Source organism: Cimex lectularius, unplaced genomic scaffold, assembly GCF_000648675.2.
Source record: "Cimex lectularius strain Harlan isolate CLEC.00 unplaced genomic scaffold, Clec_2.1 scaffold24, whole genome shotgun sequence".
Taxonomy (NCBI): Eukaryota; Metazoa; Arthropoda; class Insecta; order Hemiptera; family Cimicidae; genus Cimex; species Cimex lectularius.
The window spans coordinates 900,356-926,224 of NW_019392666.1; the positions used below are offsets into that span (position 1 = coordinate 900,356).

At 36.3% G+C, this 25,869-nt stretch overlaps 1 protein-coding gene across 5 annotated transcripts in view; it reads left to right on the top strand.

Moving 5' to 3' along the window:
• Positions 1–25,189, top strand: part of LOC106660836 (lachesin-like) — a 295,660-nt gene extending 270,471 nt beyond the window's left edge. For 2 of the 5 annotated variants that reach the window (XM_024225146.1, XM_024225145.1), the window contains 6 exons: positions 13,999–14,127; positions 18,694–18,831; positions 21,601–21,765; positions 22,223–22,290; positions 24,100–24,191; positions 24,399–25,189. In XM_024225146.1, coding sequence (XP_024080914.1) covers positions 13,999–14,127; positions 18,694–18,831; positions 21,601–21,765; positions 22,223–22,290; positions 24,100–24,191; positions 24,399–24,540 — 734 coding nt within the window. In that variant the 3' untranslated portion in view covers positions 24,541–25,189. Of the gene's footprint in view, positions 1–13,998; positions 14,128–18,693; positions 18,832–21,600; positions 21,766–22,222; positions 22,292–24,099; positions 24,192–24,398 lie in introns of all 5 variants that reach the window. The other 3 variants (XM_014383809.2, XM_024225147.1, XM_014383811.2) reach the window with 3 other exon arrangements.
• The last annotated feature ends 680 nt before the right edge of the window (positions 25,190–25,869 follow it).

Consider the following 25,869-nt stretch of genomic DNA (forward strand, 5'->3'; position numbering starts at 1 on the left):
GCCACACAACCTCCCAGAGTAGTGGGGCTTCCCTAGCGTAGAAACTACCGGATCCGCTCCGGCCGAGGTTTTGTTTAAAGTGGAATTGCTAACCACCCCCTAGAGAACACCGCTTGATCATGATGACTCTCTCTCATTGCTTTTACAAGTTGTTTGACCAGTGGTGGGGATGCATTGGCGGAAGCTATTAAGGCGTCCGACTCATATTTGCCACGTTAGCGGTACTAGACTCGGCTTAGCACTTGGAATTTTAGTTGAAAATAGTATGAAAAAATATACTCTATGTTGGTTTGACTTCTACCAATATGAGATTATACTGCTGTACATGGTGGTGTTCAGACCAATACTCCTTTATGCGTGATCCTCCTCCACCATGTTGCAGGTTAGGTAGAAAATTTCTTGTAATCCCCCACCATACACGTATATGGTCTTGTAATACATCATAGCAGGAGAATTCTTTAGGGTAATACGGGTGCAATCAGCTGTCAAATGTATAATTAAATCCATTACATTTAGTAGTCTATTGAACAAATTGCTTTTTTCAATTACTTAATCTTTTAATGTAAGGGTTTGGTTGAAATGAAAAAGCTTGAATTAGAGCTGCGGCGTATTTATCCGAAGGTCGTGGGTTCGAATCCCACTCGTGACACTAATTATTACATTTCAACCAAAACCTTACATAAAAAGATTAAGTATATAATTAAGAACCCGTTTCTATAATTAGGCCGCTGAGCCTTCTGGTTTTTGGTTTAATCTTTGCCTCCTAGCTGTAAGTGGTACTAGACAGTATCAGACTACTATATTCTATGTATATATCTGAAATGTTTGGTAGTATCAAATATAGTAGAATATTTTTTGTTGAAAAAACAAAAATAACAGCAATACAGCAGTTGTAAAACCCATCTTTAACCTAATAAAAAAGTGCAAAAAAGAAAAATTCAACTTAAAAATCAAAGAAAACACACAAAACAAATACGGTAGACATAATAGTGCACAACCAAAGGAAAAAAATTCATTTGAATTTTCTTTTTGTTCGCTTTTCTATTAGTGTAGCTGTCTAAATTTTCTGCTTTGGTTATACGCTATGTTTATTGTCCCTTTTTTATATGCTTTCCATTTTCTTGCGTTGAGATTCGGACCCTGATTTATACGGACTTTTGTGCGCATTTGAGGTGTAGACGTACGAAATTGTCTTACGAGTAGTGAATCGCCATGTACAATTGCACATGATACCGAGTTTCAATTATATCCACTAAAACCGATTTAACAATCTTAAAAACACTCAAATGTCATAAATAAATTGTTAATAAAATGGCGAAATGTTATATTTGAAAGGACGAGGTTTAACAAACATGAAAGGCCTTATTCAAGGAAATCTCTTATGGCTAATACCGTTGAAGCTGGTTGGATATTGTCTGAAATATACAAAAGAAAAGATAAGACGATAAAGGAATGAATCAGCTTTTTGTCGAGCTAAGGATAAAGATATGTTATAGTGTTTTATATATATGGACAACATATAGGGCTGACTTTTAATAGAATATTTTGTTGTTTTACAAAGAAATACGATATAATGATAGTTCCTTTCGAAAGCCTTGAAAACATCTATTGTTTGATACCCGAACTCAACAGCTCTTTTCATTTAAAACTATACTAATGGCATGAAAGGCCCGTTGTATACAAAAATTATAAAATAATATGTATGAAAAGAATAATTGATTTTCAATCAAATCTTTAAAACTGAGTGCTACGATAAACTGAAACTTGAAATCTGGCTGCTCGAGGCTATTTATGTACAATTTCGTCGTTTTATTTGAGAAGTTTGTCGATCGGTAGAAGCGTCGATGGAGCTGTAAGAAGATAAACGACGATGCCCGATGTCAAATGGTTTATTAAACTAACGGGTGAGAGCTGGCCACTGCCAGAGGTATAGCCGAGGTCTGCGACAGGGCCGACCGAATTAATGACCCTTGCGTAATTTACGAGGTAATTATACATGCATATGTTATTTGCTCCCTTGTGAATACCTCTGTTTGTACACTCTGTGTGTGTTTATACTTCCCCTGTTTTCGCCTCGGCTCACATTTTATTGAATTTCGACACGGCCAATTAATGAGAAATGAACTCATTTCATTCACCCTTCCTCTCATCTGTAGTTTAACAGCAAGACCAAAAAAAGTATAACAATTGATCGGAATCAGAAATGTGTCAACGAAAGTAGTTAGAGAGATTAATAGAATTCGGAATGTTACTCTGACCATCAATGAAGCACTCTTTCGCTTTTATGAATTTGTCCATAATCATTTATACGTGTCTCTTTCTAAAATAACTTTTAACCAACGAGGTTAGTTGAAAATGATAACTTTTGTGCCAAGTCGCAATCGGTCAATGTGGAAAACTACAAGAACCACCGTGATAGGCCAATCAGCGATCGTCAATTGTAGGAGGACATTATATGAAGAAAGGCTTTCTTGCATGGCACATATTTAATTTTTTTATCATTCGGTTGTAGGATTTTTGTATCTCTGAACAAAGAGCATTTCCCATTGGGAGTATTTAAGTATAGGAAAAAAAGCTTGTGTACAGGCGGTACAGGCCATCTGGAAGAACGGCATTCTAGTGTTCTTTATATAAATAGCGCAATCTCCGGCCTCAGAACGATAGTCTTCTCCCATTTATCACTGTCTTGAGAGAATCGAACCTCTTCCAGGAGCGACTTCGCCTAAATTGCCCACACCAAACGTGATACTGTATCAAATAGCCTTTAAGTGTCCCCTAAGTCCGAAAAGTCCCATAGTCATTCATTTCCGGCGTGGCGCGACATACGATCGTGAACGCACAAAGACCGCCTGAATTCGGGATTTTTCTTTCGTCATTTTCATTTCCCCGGAACAAAACATTGGTAAAACCATTGAATTCAGGTCCTATTTTGCCCTTTTCTGTCTGATATTGTCATTCGGTGGCTTTAGAAAATGTAAGTAAACATGAACGATTTAAGACATTTACGTATTTACGTCGTTAAGAGTCGCGGACGAGGTTAAATTGCGTAATATTTCATATTTCTTAAATTACATTTACTGACATATTTTGTCTAGAAACTATCGCGAGATTAAAAACGCGACGAAAGACTAAAATTTATTATTAGGAACGAAAGAAACGCTTCATAAGATTAAATTTTCTGTTCTTGGAATTTATAGACGGGCCCCATGCTGTTTTGAACGTGAATCAGTTAGGACCTCGGACCGTTTTCGGCGGTCCGAATGAACGAGACAAAATATTCCACTCCGGGAAATGAAGTTTTCCACCGAGGCAGATGTGCCACGCAATCCGCAGTAACATAAAGCAAGCCCGGATTTAAAAGGTTGGTGTGGGTCTGGCGTAGGTGGAAATAAAAAGTCTTAGGGAAACTTTGATAACGGAGATATCCGGTAGCACGCTGGAATTTTCCCATATAAAAACGGTTTAAACCGACGCCCCGTGGTTCTCTGAGATTTTTATTGTAAACTGATAACTTCCACGGTACTGCATGCGGGAGATATTACAAATATATTTATATTGCTTATATGCTAACATAAACGGATTATGTAAAATTACACGCCAGAAGACGTTTATCGCGAAGCTAATTAATGCTACCTAAAGCCTCATTTAATGCTCTATATATTCACGCAAAGTGAGTCTTTTTTTTCTTTCAAAACTTCGAAGACTAACGAACTTCGAATTCTAAAAGCTTTCGCACCGTACGAAATTGGTCGACTGAAAATTGGTATTAGGTCTTCGAGTGAAGTGCACTCTTCTAAGCCTCATGAGGATTGTGAAGTATACAGGATGTTCGCCTACTCGTATTACAAACTTTGCCCATAGATTTTACATTCGAAATTGAACCAAAAAGTCCTAATTAACTATGGTCCGAATCTCAGCAGTTTCGGAGTCATTCCAATTTTCTGATTTTTTAAGATTTCACGACCTTGTTTCAAATAAACAATAATAACTCCAAAACTAAAAGGTTTTTTCCAAACCGTTGATACCGTTGAAAACTGCGTTAAATTTCCAATAAGATTTGATCAATGCTGAACTTGTAAAGCTTCGTGAAATACGTTTTTTAGTAGCGAGAATTTAAAAAAAAAATGCTTTCAAAGTTGAAAAACTTACTATGGTGATTCTAAACTACTTCCTAACCTAGAGACCGGCAAATTTCAGAAAACGTACTCTATTTAATATCCTTTTTAGTGACGTAATTGGTTTTTTAATTACTTTTTCAAAGATGAAGAAATTGATGGAGGAATGTAAAAAATCATGGCAAACGGATTGGTAAGGAGGAAAATTTAAAAAAAACTTTGAATGAATTTATTAAACTTTTTTTAAATTTGGGTTGTTCAAAAAATATCTTTTTATTTTATCTTTTTTTACATAAAAAACGCCCCATGTAACTTGTTTTTTTATGAAATACCACGCCATTCATTTTGAATTTCAAAGCATTTTTAAGCAATTTTCTCGCGATATCGATATCTTATTCGATATCTTAATTTACAGAAATTAGCGAAATGAGAATTTTACTAGTTATTAACATTTCCTCTCGGTACAAAAGTCTAAAATTACCTTTGCATGCACCTTAAAGGGAAATAAATTATTTCTTTATAAAAGAAAATGCGTTGAGCACTTTCTCCTGACAGACTGTAGTGATAATTCTCTCCTTAAGAACTAAACTAAAATCGTTTTGTAAACTAGGTTTTAAATAGTCCTAAATGAAAAAGTCTAGCGGTTCTAAGTCTGGGGACCTCGGAGGCCACTGTACGAGACATGAGTTCCATTCAATCTTCCCTCATAATTCAGTTCAAGAAAATGTCAAATTGATCGGGCATTGTGAGGTGGAACACCATCTTGGCGGAGCCCCGAGTTTCATCTTTTAGCAGAGTAATTGTTCCAACAGTTGGTAATGTTCCTTAATGGGAAGTCAGTGGCCGCAACGGATTAGAAGTTGGCACGGCGCTCATCCCTACAAGGTAAAGGTCCCGGGGTTCGAATCCAGCGGCCCTGCATTCCAACCCGACATACTTACACACGGGCTGTTTTTCAGAAACACGTGCAACGCGGGTTCATATAACCTCATAGTTGAAATACTCAGGTAAAAAAAAAATATATAAAGTCCCTTAATAAAAATAGGCCCCAATTACTTGGCCGGCGATAATATAAAATGTTTGGTTGTAATTACGCAGTCATTGGTTGTAAAATTTCTAATTAATGTACACAAAACACACCTGCACAAATATTGATTCACCAGTCTGATGGAAATTTATTCCTCGAGCCCAATCTGCTTCGTCTTAAGCCAAATCCGGTTGTTGTTTTTATTAATAACCCTGCTTTGCAAAACATTGGCCGCATTTGACCAAAGGATGCATTTTAAAAATCCGGGATTGTGATCTAAAACATCTAAAAATCATATTTTTCAGGACCAAAATATGCGCAATTATCTTTGGTATTGTGTCAGGCGAAGGTGCTGAACGCATTTTATTTTATAAGGAAATAATTTATTTTCCTCGAAAATACAGGCTATTGTAGTTTTCAAGACATTCCTGCCTAAATCTCATTTCGCTAACTTCCTTTTTTTACGAGGGTTCGCAAGAGCAGAGGTTATATCAATCCTCGGGGTGCCGGTGTTTTTGAAAAAAAGCCCATTTGTAAGCATTAACTTCCTTAAAATTAAGATATCAAACCTGGACCAACGAGAAAAAATCTTAAAAATGATCTAGTTTTAAAATCCCATAAAAATAGTTAGGGGCGGTTTTATTTCAAAAACCTGAACTAAAAAGATATTTTTGGTACCGATAAAACATCTAAAAAGTTAACAACGAAAATTGTAAAAAAAAAATATTTAACAAAAAAGGACCAAAATTAAGAAAGCTAAATGTGGACATCTTCCGTGAAACATTGCATATGTACATTCCTAGGTTTTTTTCTATTTAGATTTAAAATGCTCAATGTTCTCCCAGTTAATTTTTTTATTTTCGAAAAATTGCCCATTCTCAAAATTTTGATGAAGTAAAATTTATTTCGATTCTTTTCAAATGACATAAGTTATCGGTTAGCATATTACATACTTTGGATTATCGCCCTTTATTGTCTAGCCAATTATGTACAAATGACCCTGAACTTGTTAACCTGAAATGTTAGATATTTTCCATAGTTCAATGAACGGTTTCGAAAATCAACCACATTTCCATTTAAACACTATTTATAGCAATATATTTATGTGTTAGTTGGTAGTATTAACCAAAGTAACTATTTTAATTTTTTTTTATGCAATGTTGAGGTGAAAAGTTAGCGCCAGGCAGGACTCGAACCCAGGATATACCGATCAGCATCCAGCCGTTCTACTACCTGAACTATTGTGTATTCTGTGCGCAAGACACCAATTAATCATCTCAGCCATACTTTGCATAAAAAATAATGTAACAATAAAAGAATTACTCTGGTTAATAGGACCAACTAAAACATAAATATATATTAATATAATTACTGGAGGAAATTTCTCTAATAGCTCCCCGTGGCTAATTCCTATATCGCCGACAATCCGTATGATTTCTGGATATTTCAATATTGGAGAAAGAGAGAAAAACATAGAAGTTGTAGGTTGGGATGATTACTTAGTCATGATGACCGGTAAAGCGCTGCGGTACTGATCCAGAAATCGTGGGTTCGAGTCCCGCACTTGACACTAATTTATCAACTCAACTGGAGTTTCCATTAAAAAAATTATTATTCATAGCGTTGCTGAATTTTAACTAAAACTTAAAATTTTCGGATCAGATAAAAAATCTCATGCCACTTGGATCGTTTAACTGTTTGGAAATAGTCTCACACAAGGTCAAACTGTACCTCATTTTTTATTACATTATAGAAAATCTCAATGAGGATCACGAGAGCGATTTAAAACGGATGCGTCAAAGGTTGAAACGGGGAACTCATTTTATTACCCATTAAAGCTTCACTTTCATTAAAAAATAGTTCGGGTCCGAAAACTAATACAATTTAATTTACTACAATTCTAACAAATGATTATTTTTTTGGGTTTAGTAGGAGATCGATCAAAACCGTATTAATAGTACGACAAGTATTAAGAGAAAATAAAGGATTTTCAGGAAAAGTTTTAACTACTCTGGGCCAAAAATTCCCCGACTGAATAAAAGTGCCTATTTGTGGACGAGAGGGCCGTTTTTTCCTCCTCCAGGTGACAGAAAATCACCACAATCCCGGTTTGGTTAAAAAAAAAGGTTGTTTTCAATCAGCAGAGTTGTGTTTTTGTGTGCCTTTTGGGCGAAAGATGTGGTTTCCCTGCGAACGGGCTCAAAGCCATTTTCGGATTAATTCCCTTTTGACAAAAAACTGATTATTCTACTCAAACGGGACACACAACATTATTCAGCCTTGCTTGTACAAGTATTTAATATTATATTATAAACTTTTAAATAATTTTTATTATGAACGGTTATGTTAACATTTTAACTTTTCGACATTGTCAAACCCAAAATTACTGTCCGTCTAATATTGTCTATATGAAGAATTATAACGTTCTTCAACCAGTTATTTTTTTTTTTTTGTTATCAAGATAATTAAACTATACAAACGCATGTGCATCTAATTTAGTAGTTAAAGCAACGGAAAAGTTAAAAAGCTCGAGTCCTCGTGAGGTGAATAATTGAAACAGCTCTAACGTCACGAGATTGAAGTTTCTCCAATCGCCTAACGGAAAAATTGAACGGAGTCAGAGATTAGGTGTTAATGAGCAGCCTGGTCACATGTCAATAAAATCTTAATCGTAAAAAAATAATTTGGAGTACGGATGGGGTAAGCAGCCGGTGCTGATGACCAAGAAAGGTCAATCAAACCTATCCACTATTACAATTAATTAAGGTTTTTAGTTGAGATGAAAAAAAGTTAATGGCACGATAGGGATTCGAACCCACGACCTTCGCCATTTCAATTGTCGTCGAGAATCAAACCGATTACACGACATTTGAAAAATGGCAAAAGGAGGGAATGCTCATAAGGTGTGGTTGAGATGGGGAGTTGATGTCAGAGGGGATCGAGGTCACGATAGCCCAGGTGGTAGAGCAGCGGCGTATCTAGCCGAAGGTCGTGGGTTCGAATCCCTCTCGTGCCATTAACTTTTTTCCATCTCAACTAAAAACCTTAATTAATTGTAATGTATTAATTGGTCAAGGGGACCACGAAATTAGTGAACCTATCCACTATTTTTAGCCTACTCTCATCAGATTCTGTTTATAATTCATAGCAAACTACCCTTGGGTTTTAGACGGACTTAGGGTTAAATCAATGAGTTTTTGAATTTGGATTGTGGTGTGGAACCGCACCTTTTGAACTTTCCCTCCTTTTTGTCATTTTTCAAATGTCGTGTAATCGGACTGGATTCGAAATAAGTGAATTTAATTATTTAAAATGAACTATACTTCACTAAAGCTCTCCGTGGCCATTTCATTTGTCGCCGAGAATCCAGTCCGATTACACGACATTTGAAAAATGGCAAAAAGGAGGAAAAATTCAAAAGGTGCGGTTGAGATGGGAAGTTAGTGTCCGAGTGGATCGAGGTCACGATAGCTCAAGTGGTAGAGCAGGACCGTATCTAGCCGAAGATCGTGGGTTCGAATCCCGCTCGTGCCATTGATTTTTTTATCTCAACTAAAAGCCTTAATTAATTGTGATTAAGATAAGATTCTTCCGACGTCTGACCCTTCTTCATACTCAGTTAAAATTTCATCCACTTTAAATATTACTGGGTTGGAGGTAGTACATCAACTGTACTAGTGCAGCAGAATTATTTCTTTTAGTGAAGTATACAGGGTAGTAAAAGCATAACTTATCTTGACTTATCTTATGAATTTATCCATAATCATGTATCAAAACACTTAAAATACCGTGCAGATTTTGTGTACCAAACTAACTCTAACCCTTTCTTCATATTCAGTTATAATTTCAACCACTGGGTTGAGGTTAGACAAACTATCATACTTCAACTGTACTAGTGCAGCATAATTATTTCTTTTAGTGAAGTGTACAGAGTAGTGAAAGCATAACTTATCTTGACTTATCTTATGAAATTATCCATAATCATTTATCAAAACACTTAAAAATAACGTGCAGCTTTTTTGTACCAAACTAACTCTAACCCTTTCTTCATATTCAGTTATAATTTCATCCACTAGGTTGGAGGTTAGAAAAACTATCTTACTTCAACTGTACTAGTGCAGCAATATTATTTCTTTTAGTGAAGTGTACAGAGTAGTGAAAGCATAACTTATCTTGAAGCTTTTTGTTCGTATTACAAAGTTCTTCTTCGGTTAATTGAGTTCGGTTCGTTTCTATTAAATGTTTTCTCGCATTCACAACAGTCACGTATAATTGACATGTTGAAGTTAAATTTCAAACTGTGCATAGATACAGAAAGGATATAAAACTAAAGTTTTAATAGAGCACTTGTGCAGAGATGTTTATGTTGTTAAGTTTGTAACAGTATACATAATAGTATGCACAATTTTCAAATCATAGACAAGAATCATAGATAAAATTGTGTTAAAATACCGCTTACAGTTGATACTTTTAAAAATATTCGAATAAAACTAATAACATCATTCATTATTTTGTTCCATTTTGAATAAGTTAATTGTTAGGAAATTGATTGAAGAATCTTACCATGAATAATTCAGAAAACCGCTTCCAACAAAATAATAACTGACCAAATACAACCGGCCGTGCTCCGTTCCCTCATTTCTTATCCAGGATTGATCACAGCGGGGGAAACGTTGCTCCTTCGGACCACTCTGCTGGATTGTTGGCAAAAAAAAGGTCGGGGTGAGCCAATGCCTTCGATTATCTCTTACTCCTCCTCCTCCTTTACTCTGCTTTGATTTGGTTGTTACGGTTAGTTTTATGTTTTTCTTGTTTACACTGGCTTTTAAGCGGATTTCCAGACAATATTAGCTGTACCGAACTCACTTCCATTACTTTAATGAGACTGACTGCGCCTACTATCGATCTAGCTAGTTTTAAACTCAACAATAATCAAATAAACGTATTACACTTTTGAAATTAGTCTGTTTCTGCAAGGTGTTAAAACGCAAGATTGTAGCTTATTTTGACAATCCAAAACATACTATAACTATGCGCTAATGCTCAATACAGTATAGAAGGATACCTTCAATTCGGTAAAATTAAACAATGATATAGGCAACAAATTCAATATTAAAAACAAGAAAGGAGAAAACACTCATTGCTAGTTTTCCAATGACGCTTGTGTCAAAATCACGTAGATCTCGTGGACATCGTCTCTTCAGTAGGCGACGAGTGCTCGAGGGAATTTGTCGGGATGCGTTTTTTGGATGTGGTGAATAACGTGTGTCTTGTGAAACTTGTGACAACGAATTTTATCTACGACGAATAGAATATTTAAATCTGTATGTGTAATTTCGTGTTATACATAAAATGGAGCATCAAATATTTTTCGTAATATCGGGCAGCTTGCATGCAACGAATGTTGGAACAGTCGGCTGAACCACACACTTCCAGTTCGGACTTCATATCAACTGTTCTTGGTGTTCTCAAGAAGCCCTTTATTTTTGAAAGGTAATTCAAAGCTTATTTAAAAATCGTGAGATGCGGTCTGGTGTGATGTAGGTTTCAGAAAAATGTTTTTCTGAAAGCTACATCACACCAGACCGCATCTCACGATTTTTGAATAATCTTCGACTAACGGTCACTAATCACCACACGTGATTCAAAGCGTTTGTCAAGAAGACGTGTAAGAGGCCCTGTCTCGTTTCATAGCTTCTTGACGATTCAGTCAAGTGTTAGGATTCCACGTCAAGCTTTTGTCCGAGCTGGCACACTTAGTCCGCAGTGGGGAGGGAATACTATTTAAATATACAAGAGGACAGATGTTTTTATGGAGAATGAAGTTAATGAGGTGGACCTGTGTGTAATAATTTTCTTAATGATTTCTTTTTATTTTTTAATGCTCTTCGTTTCGAGTGGACATGCAGGATCGGAGTTACTAGAGAGGATCGCTGTAAACGTGAATGCAGTAGAATGTCAGCTGTGTACAACTGCTATAGTGTTGGGACCAGAAGGGTGCCCGGAGGAACACCAGCATGGATTAGGGAAATATTACTCGGAAAAACCGGTCAGTGCAGTATGAGATAGTAAGTGGAGGGAAGGAAGCCCTTGAGCATGAATATCAAGCCTGGGTGCCAAATTCGATCAAAACCTTACTTAATTTACAAATCATTCTTAACATCGATGTAGAAATGTGTGGTGATTAGTGACCATTAATCGATATTTATTTAGAAATCGTAAGATGCGGTCTGGCGTGATGTAGGTTTCAGAAAAACATTTTCTTTATCGTGCCAACGTTTCGATCTGTATTGAGATCATCTTCAGGGCCTGGGATTTACATACATTGTTTACATATTACAATTACATTTTGGATGTGAAAAAGTGAATTTATACAATGTAAAATATATTTTTTATATATTCAATCAAAGTATTTCTACTCACTCAAAGTGTTTGTCTTAACATCGCTTCAAATCTGTGCCCTAAAATCATCTTGTCTATCAGACTAGATCTAGCTTGTCTAGCTTGTCTCATTGAACGTTACATTGCCAAAGCAAAAGCGAGATAAAAATGTACGAGAAACGAGAAAGTTACGAAAATAACACAAAAATTGCTGCTTAAACACGATTCAATTTTTACAATATCATACAATTATTGAAGAATAAATAATATACTTGTATTAGTATAAGAGAAAAAGCGGACAAAGATCCATATCCAACGACAACGTGTACAAGACAAGACGGAATAGGAATGAGTAAGTTGGTCCGACAAAAAGCAATAAATAAAGGGGACAAACCATCTGGTGGAATACGATGCATTTTTTTAAGGACTATATCTTAAAGCTGTCGCTAGTCGCTACGCTATCTCACTTTCATTCGTGGTGCTAAAACAGGAATTTGGTCGCTGTAAAATTGTAAAATGATAATTGTAAAAAGTACAAAATACGAATAAACAAATACAACTATGTTGATACGAACGATTTGGCGTTTAAGTCCGTACGTAACGCGAGAAAAAAATGCTTTCAGTTACGAATCGACTTAAATGTGTAACCCGCTTTCAAAAATACTGCCAAGTAGAAGTTAAGAAGAACGGCTAATATAAAATTGGATTTCATAAAAGAACAAAAGGGAGAAATATTTGACGGAACCGCATGAATGAATAAATCCACGGGGTAGTTTCATACGTCTCATATAGAATCAAAAAATTGCAGGTAGTGAGCAGCCTTTAAGGGCCGACTTTGCTGTAAGATATAGACAATAAATCCGTTTGGGTGGAAAAACCTATCGGAAAGCTTTCAATGAACACTGCGCACAGAGGAAATAAATCAATATAATGCTTTTTAGGAGGGAGATTTAATATTCCCTTATTGTAAGAAGTATTTCTTTGTTATAGGTCTCCACGTCCAATATAAGATTTCAAAGAATCCGTAGAATGCCCAAGACACCAGTTTATCCGATTGGTCATTTTGTGAATTGTATACAAAAGGAAATCATTGTCCTTTGATCATTTAGCATAGTCATAAGTAATAACGCATTCAAGTTTTTGTCCGAAACATAAATATATGTGTAGTTTGGTCGTTTCCAATCATTCTTGTTTAGCTTGTCAAATCAACTAACAAAACAAACCCAATACTATTGATGGAGAAGTGTGTCAGACTGAATTATAGGAAAAGACCAAAATACCAATGGTATTACTACCCGGCATCATCGGTTATACAAGAAGTATATTTACCTACTTGACTTACACATTTTCAGTATTAGAAGTATCGTATAAGTCCAATCACACCACATGGGTGAAACAAAACAGAGAATAAAAATTATAATTTATGGTCATATTTGTGATTGTGGCACTAAATCCAGAACTGGTACCTGACTATCAAAACATTCAATATCAAAAAGGCACAAATATGCCGAATTTTGAAATAATTGACAGAGTCTCAATTACACAGAAGAAGAATAAAACTGGTTCTACATGCTAAAATGGAAAATCATAATTGTAACATTCAGACAGATAGTATGGGCTTAATTTCAATTTATGAAGGTCTTATTAATTTTATGAAAAGTTATTTGATAACGAGAGGACCTCCGGGATAAGGTTCCATTACGGTCATGTTGGGACTGAATCAGTCTTCAGGGAAATTTAAGAAAAGTAAAAACTTAAATTTGTCAATCTGTAGACACATTTAAGGCGTTTTATAAGTTCTGCATAGTTATATTGAATGTTAAATCAATTGTATAAATATGTTTTTCATAATGGGAAATTAATATAGGCACTGATGATGACCTTAAAATAGGTAGTAAGTTTGGCAGTAGGAACTAAATTTCTTCTTCAAGACCATACCTTGATCCAGAGTGTTCGTGACTTACACATTTAAAAAAAAAAGTCGATATGTGAAACATTTTTCAGGTGTTAAGCCGCCAAAAAAATGGCCGCTTTTCAATTAAAAATAGCTTTTAAGACCTGCCAGTCGAATTTGACCTGAAGGTCCGGCCGTAGGATGCCCTCAAACCTAGAAGAAACCGGTCCAGGAAGAAAATTAGCTCATTCCAATTATTTCCCTTGGCAGCTTTTATTCCGCCGGCCAGGTGTAAAACGAAATTGGTCTTCAAAGAAAGGGCGGGATAGAACGAAACTGGCCGGCTTGTAGGGTGTAACAGTTTAGTCTAATAGTCCGGTCCTCCAACCCGAGGGAATCCGGCTCCTACGTGCTCCGGCCGATTCCGCAATCACACCCCGACGTAAATAATACTCCGGTGCATATTGTATGAGAAAGTCCCGCGTCCAATTAGCTAATGCCACCGACACCTGTGCTCTTAAATATTTCCGAACTCGATTCCCTTTGTTTCTACCTAAAAGTGCCTTTTGTTTATGTTTTAGTCAACGTGGTCGATGGTGAAGTCCTCCATATAACCAAAGTCAGCCGGCTCCACATGGGAGCTTATCTCTGCATCGCCAGTAACGGAGTGCCTCCGTCTATAAGCAAAAGAGTCATGCTGAGAGTTCAATGTAAGTAATTTACTGCTTTATAGTTATAGTGCATTATATTCTCAACTTTCGCCAAATGAAAAGTGGTTTGAACATTTGTTTTCACCATGAAACAATAACCTCCGCTAACCCCGGATCCAAGCATTCATCGTCAATCCGATAAACATTTAATATTCATAAATATTTTTTACCCTTCCCTCTTAGTTAACACTTTACTATTAGACCAGGTTTTTTAACACCTTTGCATTGATATGGTGGTTCTTAAACATGGTAGCTGATACAAAATACATTTTACATAGCCGTGCCATAAAACTATTTATCTTGGTGTTGTTTAGAGATTATGCTTGATTTAATTGTTTAAAACATTGTTGTTGTTTAGTGTCCGAGTGGATCGAAGTCACGATAGTTCAAGTGGTACAGCAGGGGCGCATTTAGCCGAAGGCGTGTGTTCGAATCCCGCCCGTGGCACTAACTTTTTCATTTCAACCAAAACCTTACATAAAAAGATTAATTAATTGAAAGAAGTAATTTGGTCAATAGACCACTGAATATAATAGATGGTTTACAACAATACTAAAAATTGATTGCATATTGCATGCATTGTAGCATAGACAATCGTTTTTTTTTTTAGTTTTGCGTTTTGTTAATAGTTTGCATTCATCAGTAATTCCGTTTTAATAAACTATTTTCTATACATATACTAGTTAGAAAATAAACTTGAAGCGTTTTGTAATGAGGCTTAAACATAGTGCATATTAAATTCACTAATTTCGTGGTCCGCTTGACCAATTAATACATTACAATTAATTAAGATTTTTAGTTGAGATGAAAAAACTTAATGGCACGAGCGGGATTCGAACCCACGATCTTCGGCTAGATACGCCGCTGCTCTACCACTTGAGCTATCGTGACCTCGATCCACTCGGGCACTAACTTCCCATCTCAACCCCATTTTTTGAAGTTAGTGTCCGAGTGGATTGAAGTCACGATAGCTCAAGTGGTAGAGCAGCGGCGTATCTAGCCGAAGATCATGGGTTCGAATCCCGCTCGTGCCATTGACTTTTTTATCTCACCAAAAAACCTTAATTAATTGTAATATATTAATTGGTCAAGCGGACCACGAAATTAGTGCATTCTACAAAACGTTCGTAACATCCTAACCTTCATTATATGTAAGCAAAATGCCGAAAATCTTTTGCAATACCGAACCAGCGAGACTAGGCATATCAAAATGATCAGACAGACCAAACTGCATAAAATTAATAACTAATTTCTACTTATTATTTTTACTTTTGTTACGACTAAGATTATTTTTAATTAAAAAAACATACTTGAGTATATTAGATAACTTTACAAGTAAAATATAATTAAAATAAAATCCAAAACCACTTACCGTTATTAAATTCTTCTATTGATGATCCTAAGGAGTTCCCGTCGAGGTTTCTCGCTCGTCTACCTGAACGCAAATAACAAATTTTAATATGGTNAGCGGCGTATCTAGCCGAAGATCGTGGGTTCGAATCCCGCTCGTGCCATTAACTTTTTTTCATCTCAACTAAAAACCTTAATTAATTGTAATAGTGCATATTCTTCATAATCATTAAAGCTCAATAATAAAAATGGTCATAAAACATTTTACAAATTGAATCAATTTTGGCTGCTTCTCAGGGTTGCAAGCGTATTATATGATACTCCACGCCTGAAGAGTAAATTCAATAAATATGTAAAACATAAAAAGTTTCATAATGGCTAACAGTCTCGGAAATTATGTTGTAATTCTCGCTTTCTCGATTTGCATTCTGTCTCGTTTGTGGTTCGATTTTGATTAGGGACTGTGTGTACGTCAGACAACTAATTAGACGTGGGTATACTTCGACCCCAGAACTAACACTCACTGACCTACTCTACCGCTTTCAGGAAGGATCAACAGGATTATTTATTCCTATATTTTAAGAAAAAGTTTTCATTTCAGCTCGAAGAAGGTTTTAAAAAATTCAATCAAAGGGTGAATTAAAATTATTAATTTTTAAATGTCGTTTCAAGCGAGCACTTTCGTATTTTATTTAATGCTAATGTCTCAACGTCTTGAAATCAAATGCAAAATACGGTATTTTTTCTGTCAAAAAAAGAGAAATTGACCAAAAAGATCATGATTCATTTGTTAATTTAATTTCCATATGGGCAAATTTGATGATTTAAAACATAATTATTTTGTCGCACGATAAGTAACAATGAGTGCCTGAAGTTTAAAAAAATAATTGATAGTGGAAAACCATAGCAAAAAAGAGCCATTTTCCTAGATGTCCCATGAAATAATAACAATTTTTATGGCAATTACAAATTCAATTAGTGATGCTAAAATCCCATTAAAATAAATTTAATTTACAGGACAAAAAGTAGAGTAATCTCCGTTTTGTAAAGTGTTCGAGGGAGGAAGTGAGGCCGTAATTAAGGAATCCGTGGGTTAAGTAAGGAGCGACCTCTCTAGAATTCTTGGGAGAGATTAGCACAAATTGTTGCTAACATCAGACACTCCATTAGAGTGCTTTCGAATGGCGTCTCTTTAATAAATTCTTTAATCCCATCTCTTCACTTTTTTTCTACTACAATTCACAAGAACGAAATAGACTGCAATTCCACAGCCATCTTGGACTGGGGTTTTCACACCTACCTTTGTAATGTAGAATTGGGTTTTTCGATTTGGATTTATATAAGCTCAAATATGTACAAATACATTCACATGTACAGAGTTGAGTCTATCACTTCTCGCAGTCCACCGGTTATTTCAGCTTTTGCCATTACAATAAATTGCCGGCAGCCCTCGAGAATCATCAGCTCGGGTGTTAAGCAGGCCGGAGGCAGATCTCGGTCTTATCCGTCAAGCCACAGAGGTTAGGCTCCAGGCGCTGTCAACACCTAGGTCAATTCAGCACCATGCAGTTCCTAGATCCAAATCCATTCACACTCTCATTCATTCTTAAATAAATTCTTTACTATTACATACCATTCACTCAGTTGGGGTAGTGGAATACTCGATATTCCTCCAAACCCTTTACACCTATTACAATAAAGAACCAGTTTCCTCAGTCTCTGATGAAGTCGTTAGAAGGTGTGATCTTCTGGAACGACTCGATGTGGAAAACGAGCTTGGTATTCTCTCCTTGCAATACCGTTGCAGTAACCGTAAATGAAATCCATATCAGCAAGATGTTCATTAGGAAACAAGGACTTAATTTAAATCGCCAACCAAGGAAATGTCAGCTGAAAACATAAAGCAAACTGATTGGATTGAACGATGAAGAACTAGCAACTCAAGAGCCAGACTAATTTCCTCGAAAAATTGAGCGTTCCCCCTTCATCGACACCGGTTTTTTTTCCGAACAAAATGCAAAATTGTTGGGCCTTCCAGAAGAGCAATAAAAAACAGGTGAGTATACCGCTGGAAGCTAATTAAATGCTGAACTTTTGAGGGAATTTGCAAAGCTCCAGGAGTTTTTAGTTATTATCAGTTATCAATCCAACATTTAAAAAAAAAAATCCAAATTTCAACATTTTTGTTTTTTCTGATTTTTTTTCGTGCAGAATTAGTTCATCAATTCTGCAATGTAAATAGGTATCCTTGCAGCAAATTTAACGTTCTTTCAGGTGGCACTACTACAGCCAGTAATTCTAAAGTTTATAAGCAATTTAGTAGACCCAAGTTGGAAAATAAAAAAATATATCCAAAACTGGAATTATTTCTTTACCGTTGAGATTTGTAATAGGGGTTTATAAGATGTTTTTTGTGGCATATGGTGAGTAGAAACGCTTGAAATTTTCGACACTTATCGCCAGTCACCTTTTATAACAAAGTTAACTGAGGGTCGATGGGTACTCAATATTCTTCATCGGCCCTCTCATATTGCACATTCTCGCTAATAAATACATTCACTCTTAACCCATGCTAGGTTCATAAAATATCAGTACTATGTATAGTAAAATGCCTTGTTTTCTCCTAGAATTGGAAGGGGGGTTCCAGATACTCGCTGCTATGCTCACGAACAATTCTCATATCGGGTGACATTCCTACGCGCTCTCTGTATGGACCCAAGGAATTGCACTCCTCAGTCAGGTGGGACAAGTAACCCTTCTATACATACCGGACTTTGCCCAAAAAGTAAGTGTTCGTGCATCAACCTCGCATGGCCTATCCTTAATTGGGTGAGGATGAACGTTCTTAGATTCAGATTCTCCGAGGGCAACCTATCTACAGCGCCTTTGACACACGAGAAGAATAATGAAGGACATATCAAAATAATCGGTTCATCCACAATTTGTGGTGGATGCGTCGTCAGCATTTTATTTAATTTTGTATTCTTGCTCTATTTATCGTTCGTAAGTGAAAAGACAACAATAAAACTATATGATGTATGTATTTGAAAAATTAAAAAAATTATTTCACCGCGCGTGTGATTTTAACATTAATAATTTATGATAAATTTTATTTACTTGTGTTATTAAATAACAGGTAATTTAAACGTAATGATGATAGTCCGAAATTCTATGGGACACTTAAGACGATTGTTTGAATTGCCCATTGATTTCCAGTTCCACCGATGCTGTCGATCCCCAACCAACTCGAGGGGGCTTACGTTGGACAGGACGTGTCCTTGGAATGTCACACGGAGGCTTATCCGACGTCGATAAACTACTGGACGACGGAGAAAGGAGATATGATCGTCTCAGGTAAATGTTCCACTACCTTTACGGAATGTAGACACATTTTTCTATTAAATCCTATGTTACGTGTTCCCTTTTTAAACCGTTTAATGACTTCAACGTTACCCCTAAAGCGCAATGAAGGTTTTGGGTAGCAGAAGGTTTCGGAGTGTAAGCCGCTCGTTGTAGGAGCTTCTATTCCCTGCCCTGAGACTTAATTAGTGGCCGTAATTAATCTCGGTTCTGCTCGTACTTCCGTCAAGTCCTCAATTAGTTCGCAGCGTGTCTCTAGTTGTGAGAAGGGACCAGTCATGTTCCTCATGCCCTGACGTTCCCTATTCATACGCCAAACGTTCACCAACAGCATGGAAATGGCCCCTATTAATATACTCCTTTATGAAAGAGCACGTCGCGGGCCAAGGAGACAGATAAACGGCGACGCGCCTACCCAATTCATTTTGTTGTTTTCAATTTTTTTTTCCTGAATTTAAATGTCAATGAAAAAGAGAAGGTCCTGGAAAATAAATATTAAATTTAATTGTCGATTAACAAATTTCAATAAGAATTTATCAGTATATTGTCATAAGTCCATAAAATATAAATATTTTTCCTGAGAGCATTTGCTGTTTAAACCATATTTTGCCCCTGGAGTTTTATTTTTTAACTACAGCAAGAAATAAAGCGATCAAATAAAATAAGGATCAGGAAAAACCTAATCCGCCGAATATTTTGCCTAAAGATTTCCAAGGTGAAGAAATTTGAAAGAAAGGTATTTTTGTCGTTTTCTAATTTTATTCTCTCAGACTCGATTGAGCATTTCTCTATCTTTAAATATAAGACACTGAAGACGGCGATATGCCGAAATAGGCTAATTCCAAAATACACTCAAAGCCAAAAAAGGACACTTATTTATTTGTTTAAAAAGTGTTTTTTATAAAACAATAAAGTTGAGTAATTGTTGTCCTAAAACCATGGTTTTAAGTCGAGAAGATATAGCTCGATGCTTTAGCTAATGACGGATGTACCGGCCAGGCCCTGGGTGTGCCGCGCTCTACCATCCACGATGGTCTCTGGAGTTTAGGGCCATCGGAAGTCTCGATAAAAAAAAAGGTAATGGCCGACCGCGATGTAAGACGGCTAGAAAAGATCATTTTATTCTTTACCGCACTACAAAAACCATCATTTAACGGCTTTCTTGATAGGTAGCCTGCACTGCAAACGGTGGGTGAGCTGGGTGAGGTCCATGCCGGTACCGAACTGATTATCATACAGAATGGATCTTTGACTGCACTAAGATACATTGAGGAAGTTATTATGGAAGCTGTGGTCTCATTCGCTCCATTTACTCGGGATATGTCGAGTTGTCACCCATTACTTGAAGGATGTAGGGATACCACAATGAATTGGCCAACACGTTCTGATGATATAAATCCAATACTTGTGGAAAATGATGAAAACATTCAGTCATCTTTCGCCGCCTCCAGCGTTGAACAGCTTCAAAACGCTCTTGTTGAAAAATGTGATTCTGTTTCAAAACACGAAATCCGATCGCTTAAAAACTCGATGACTAGGAGACTTTTTAGTGGCCCTCCGCGAAGCCAGAAGAGGTATTAAAATAAGTTTGTTGTAATTATAACGATAAAGAATACATATAGTGTGAAATCATCAATAAGATCTTTTTTCCTTTGGGTGTATAAATAGATCAGAGTTTTCAATTTTTTATCTTATATGTCGGTCGCAAAGAAGAACGAGCGGCTGGTTGATCGATTTTGTAGGTGATGCAAGCCCTAAAGATTCCGTCCAAAGCGGTGATACCCGATCGAAGATAAGGAATTCGAAAGAATGAGAGAAAATTAAAATGTAAGCGCCTATTGAATAACATTTCGAGTGGATTTTCGATTTTTATTCTATCGATCCGGCCGGTGAATTGTGATGAACCAAAGGCAAGGAGGACGTGAAGGGTCAGATAGCCAGGGGCTAATTCGGTATCTCGACCCATCACGCTACTACCACATCCGCGCGGCTCAAATTACGATTTTTTCACACGAATATATATAATAAAAATATTATCTCGTCACAGTAGATGGTCTTGTGTTTAAATTATCCATGTTTGTGTACACAAAGTGCCGACGACTTGAAAACTGCTCTGCTCATAGATAAATCATAGAAAGCTTTATACGTACAGTAACAATTTTGTAGACTACCTCGCCATTTCCTTTTTATTTTGTCGCCATTTGGGGGTGATGGCTCTGTTATTTCGTCGTTGCCCAACATTTTGGTCAGCTTAGCTCTCTCGGTCTGACAGAGCGAAACAGCTAGGATTGTCAGACAAAATTGATCGGTAATTACTAAAATACACTAACTCTTCCAACAAAAGCATAATAATCTATCAACGTCGTCTACTAATTTGGTACAAACCAAAATTCCCATTAATTTCTCATTTTTCGCCTGATTCAGCGTGACAACGAAACTGGACAAAGTCCTGGCTTTCACCAAAGTAAGTTGATTGGAAAGAATTTAAGCTTCAGATTTAGGTGTTAAAATTAAAAAGTTGAGACATTTATACGGCAGAATTTTTCACACGAATATATAAAAATATTATCTCGTCACAGTAGATGGTCTTGTGTTTAAATTATCCATGTTTGTGTATTTTAGTTTGATATTTGTCTTGAGTGTATTGTAGAGAGTTGTAGATCTGACCGCCTCAATAAGCACGCAGCGCACAGAAACCCCGGTACCCGTACACCTTCGCACGCACTCCTCGGAAAGGACATGTGGTATACAATAGGTGTGTAGACCTGTCTGTTTCAGGTGAAAAGTACGAAGCCGTATCGGTCGACAACGGCTACAACAAATACATGATGCTCAAGATAAGATCGGTGACCAGGTCCGACTTCGGGTCTTACCAGTGCGTCGCCAAGAATTCGCTCGGAGAGACCGACGGACTTATCAAACTCGACGGTAACTTTTTGTACTATAATTTCACTCATATTGTTTATTAATTATTTGGCGATCGTGAGATGCGGTCTGGTGTGACGTAAGTTTAGAAAAACATTTCTTTATCGTGCCAACGTTTCGATCTTTATTGAGAACATCTTCAGCGCCTGGGATTTATAAACATTGTTTAAATTATACAAATACATGTAAGATGTGAAAAAATTAATTTACACAATGATAGAAATTTTAGACTCAATCAAAGTATTTGCTAAGTGCTTCTGTGTAGATGTGCCATTTTTTAACACCTTATATGTATTTAGATGATGATGATCTCAATAAAGGTCGAAACGTTGGAACGATAAATAAAATGTTTTTTCTAAACCTACGTCACACCAGGCCGCAACTCACGATCTCCAAGTAATCATTAACCAACGGTCACTAAACACCACACATTGTTTATTAATTTTAACTCTTTTGACAGAAATCCCGGCGCCCTCGACCACCACGACTGCAGCTCCTAGTACAACACAACCACCGCCTAAAAAAAAAGGTTATGATAAAAAAAAATTAAATTTCTTTCTTTCTTATCGAATTAAAAGAATCACCAAATATTAATACCTACTCTTAGACATATTCTTTTTTAGTCCCCAATCAAAAACTTTTCGATGTATAATAAATAACACAAGCACGAATCTTGTATAAAACTAAATGGATTGCATTAATGATGCTAATTAATTAATTTGGCGGAACCTTCCTTTTAGTTAACGAAAAGTTCCTAATTAATTCATAGCAGCAACAGGGATAAGTAGTGGGTGATTATAGCATTAGGCGAATGAAAGATGATAGTGAATTTCTCCGTAATTAGTTCAAATATACGGCCAACGCGTACTTCATCCGTTAATCTCGTCTCTAAATAATATTAATATGTTAACTTAAATATAGAACTTTCAAGACAAACAGGAGACATCAACCTGCTAGATTTTCAATTATCATAACTACGCCCTCTGCAGGAGGTGACGTGGCTCCGACAACCTGCCGATGTACCGGGTAATTGACAAGGAAAAGTGACGTACGTCTGTCATGTCCTCATACATATTCAAGGCATACCCTTAATCCCAAGAAAGGTAGCAGGTGTGAGTGCAACCTTTAAAAGTCATCACTTACCGGATCGACCACAAAGCCCGAGACCCACTTGACGCGTGACGACAGTCGACTGCCCCGTCATAATTTTTCGCCGTGGCTTGCCACAAGATCTTAGGATCGGGCCGGCCTCATTTATTTGCCTTTAACCTTCAGATTTCCAAGGTTCCAAACGGCAGAACTATTTATTACCATTGCGTAGTGACATGCGATACTAGAAAATATTCACTCGATACTGGTACTGAAAGAAATATTCAATAATACTCAAGTATCAACAGAAATTATTCGACACTAACCAGTACTTACTCATATGAGTACTTTGTGTTTATTCATAAATGTTCAACTTACTCATTTGTCGACTTGTGGGTAAAATACGCTCATGCTTTAAAACAAACAAAACTTTGAATTTTTTTTCATATTTTTAAGTATTTTTTCATACAGTGGGTAGGTAGGTAAGAACAAGGAAATGCTGACGACACATCGAGTTTTGAGAAAATTGATCAACGGGTTTTTTCTTTTCAAATGTTTGACGACGATTCAGTTTTCTTAGTAAAATAACCTCATGCCTTACTTTTGAGAGGTGACATGATTATGTATCTACCTATCAGAAGGAAGGCGAACACTTTTTTATTTACTTGAAAACAAAAACATTTTATAAAAAATTACTGAAATTATAAGTTACCAGGTTTATCAGCAGAGTTACCAACCACCAATTCGAAATCTCGATTAACTTTGTTGACACATGCCGGTTGTAGGCGCCCTAACAGTTCAATATTACTTGAACACTCGATGAAAACTCTGTTTGAGTGTTTTTACCGATACTACAAAAAGTACTCGATACAGTACTTGTATCGAAGGACATATTCGATACCAAAAGTACTCGGTATCGAAAGAAAATATTCGATACTTTAGTCATATCGATTGGTATCGCACGTCACTACCATTAAGTGTAAAATATATATTCATTGAATAATAAAACTACATATTTTCATAACAAAATTACTTAATCTAAAACATATTTAAAAGAATGGCTAGCAAGCAGAAATACTGAAAACAATGTCCATAACCAACGATAGTCAGATAGGAGAAGCATTAGGCAACAAGAAGAGATTTTTCAGTTTTTCCCCGTTTTTACATATGTATATATATACACGTTAAAAAGTTTATATATATTCAATAAAACTAATTTTTTAAAGTAAAAAAATTGAAATCGATTATAGGACGAAACAAGGCGCGACAGCAGTGGAAACCGAGACAACCCGAAAATCAGGTCCTGGAGGATTATGGCGTGGAAGAATGGAGGGATACAGGTACGTTATTTTTCATTTCAAATTGAAGCCGATTTGTATTCGTGGGTAAAGTAAAAGTCGGATTCATTCAATAGAAGGCCGCTTTGTGATAGGTGTAAGAAAAAAAAAAGTGTTTTCTCTTTGGTGAGGGTGGAGAAATTCCAATCTCACCTCTATTGATATTTGAGCAAGGTGTATGAACGAAGTGAGCCTGAGATTTGATTTCAGAGAGCCAAGACTACACTTTACCTTCACTAGGTCCGCTGGAGGAAGAAGGGCGATCGTCGGCGTCCACTCCCGGCTCATCGTGCTGGTTCCTCTACTTCTTTTCCGCGCTGGTGGCCGTCATATCGCGGAGGTGATACCGTAGTACGACATGCCGACATGGAAGCAGGCTGGAACTTAGCTTAGACGTCGCCGGCAGGCCGACTTTTGCTCTTTCCAGAGCCGTCGATGACGAAGGGTTCATATTGAGCACAAGATAAACAGAGGTCACGTAATCAAACAATATGATCTCAATATTTGTATATAATACTTGTAAATTGATTGTGATATAATATATACATACATGCACATACAAACACAGACATACAGTTTACCTACGTACGTAAACACAACATGTTAGTGTGTATGTATGTGTGTGCGTGTGCGCGTGAATGTGTGTACGTGCTTGCGTGTGAACAGAATGAAGTTAGTAAACTATTAATTTTATTTTTGATCCGTTTTTGAGGCTTCTTTGATAATGCTATTTTTGTATTTGGAGTTGTACGTGAGGCTTCAATTCTATTAGTTACAAACAGATAACAATCCTTTAGAAAAATCTAGAGCACAAAAAGCTGTATAAGTTTAAAGTACGAAAGGATAACTGTAAAAATAAGTTTAAAATATAGTAATAACATTAGTTTAATTTTAATAAAACAATGATGGTATGTTAAAACAATTATATATGCTTGGCTATGTTTAGTATAATGGTACATAAATTATATATATTGATTAAATAATAAAGAAGGATGAAACAAGTTGATGTATTTAATTTTCTCATTTCCTATTCCACGGCGTTAATCCCGGCCCATCTCAAAAGAGGTATGACAAGCTATTTGTTTATATAATATTTTTCAATAGCGTAATAAAATACTTAAGGAAAAAATTATTGTTTTATTACTACTACTACTACTACTACTGATCGTTAGTTCTGGTATCTCAGGACTTCAGGGATTTTTAATATATATTAAAAAATCCCTGAAGTCCTGAGATATCAGAACTAACGATCAGTAGTAGTAGTAGTAATAAAACAATAATTTTTTTCCTTAAGTTTTTTATTGTTATGAGTATTTTTATGAGATACCAGAACTAACGATCAGTAGTAGTAGTAGTAGTAGTAGTAGTAATAATAAAAACAATAAATTTTTATGCATTTATTTATTATATATATANAAGTTATTAGCGAGAATAGAGTGGTTTCAACCCGGCCCCGAAGAATATCGAGTAGTCTTGTGTGAGTGTTCGGCATATGGAGAAGAAAAGTCACTTATTAGTGAGAATGAGTGGGTTCAACCCGTCCCTGAGAAATATTTATTTATCTTGGGTGAAGGAAAAGTAATTTATTAGCGAGAATGAGTGGGTTCAGCCCGTCCCCGAGATATATTTATTTATCTTGGGTGAGCGTGTGGCGTCTGGAGAAGAAAAGTAAGTTATTAGT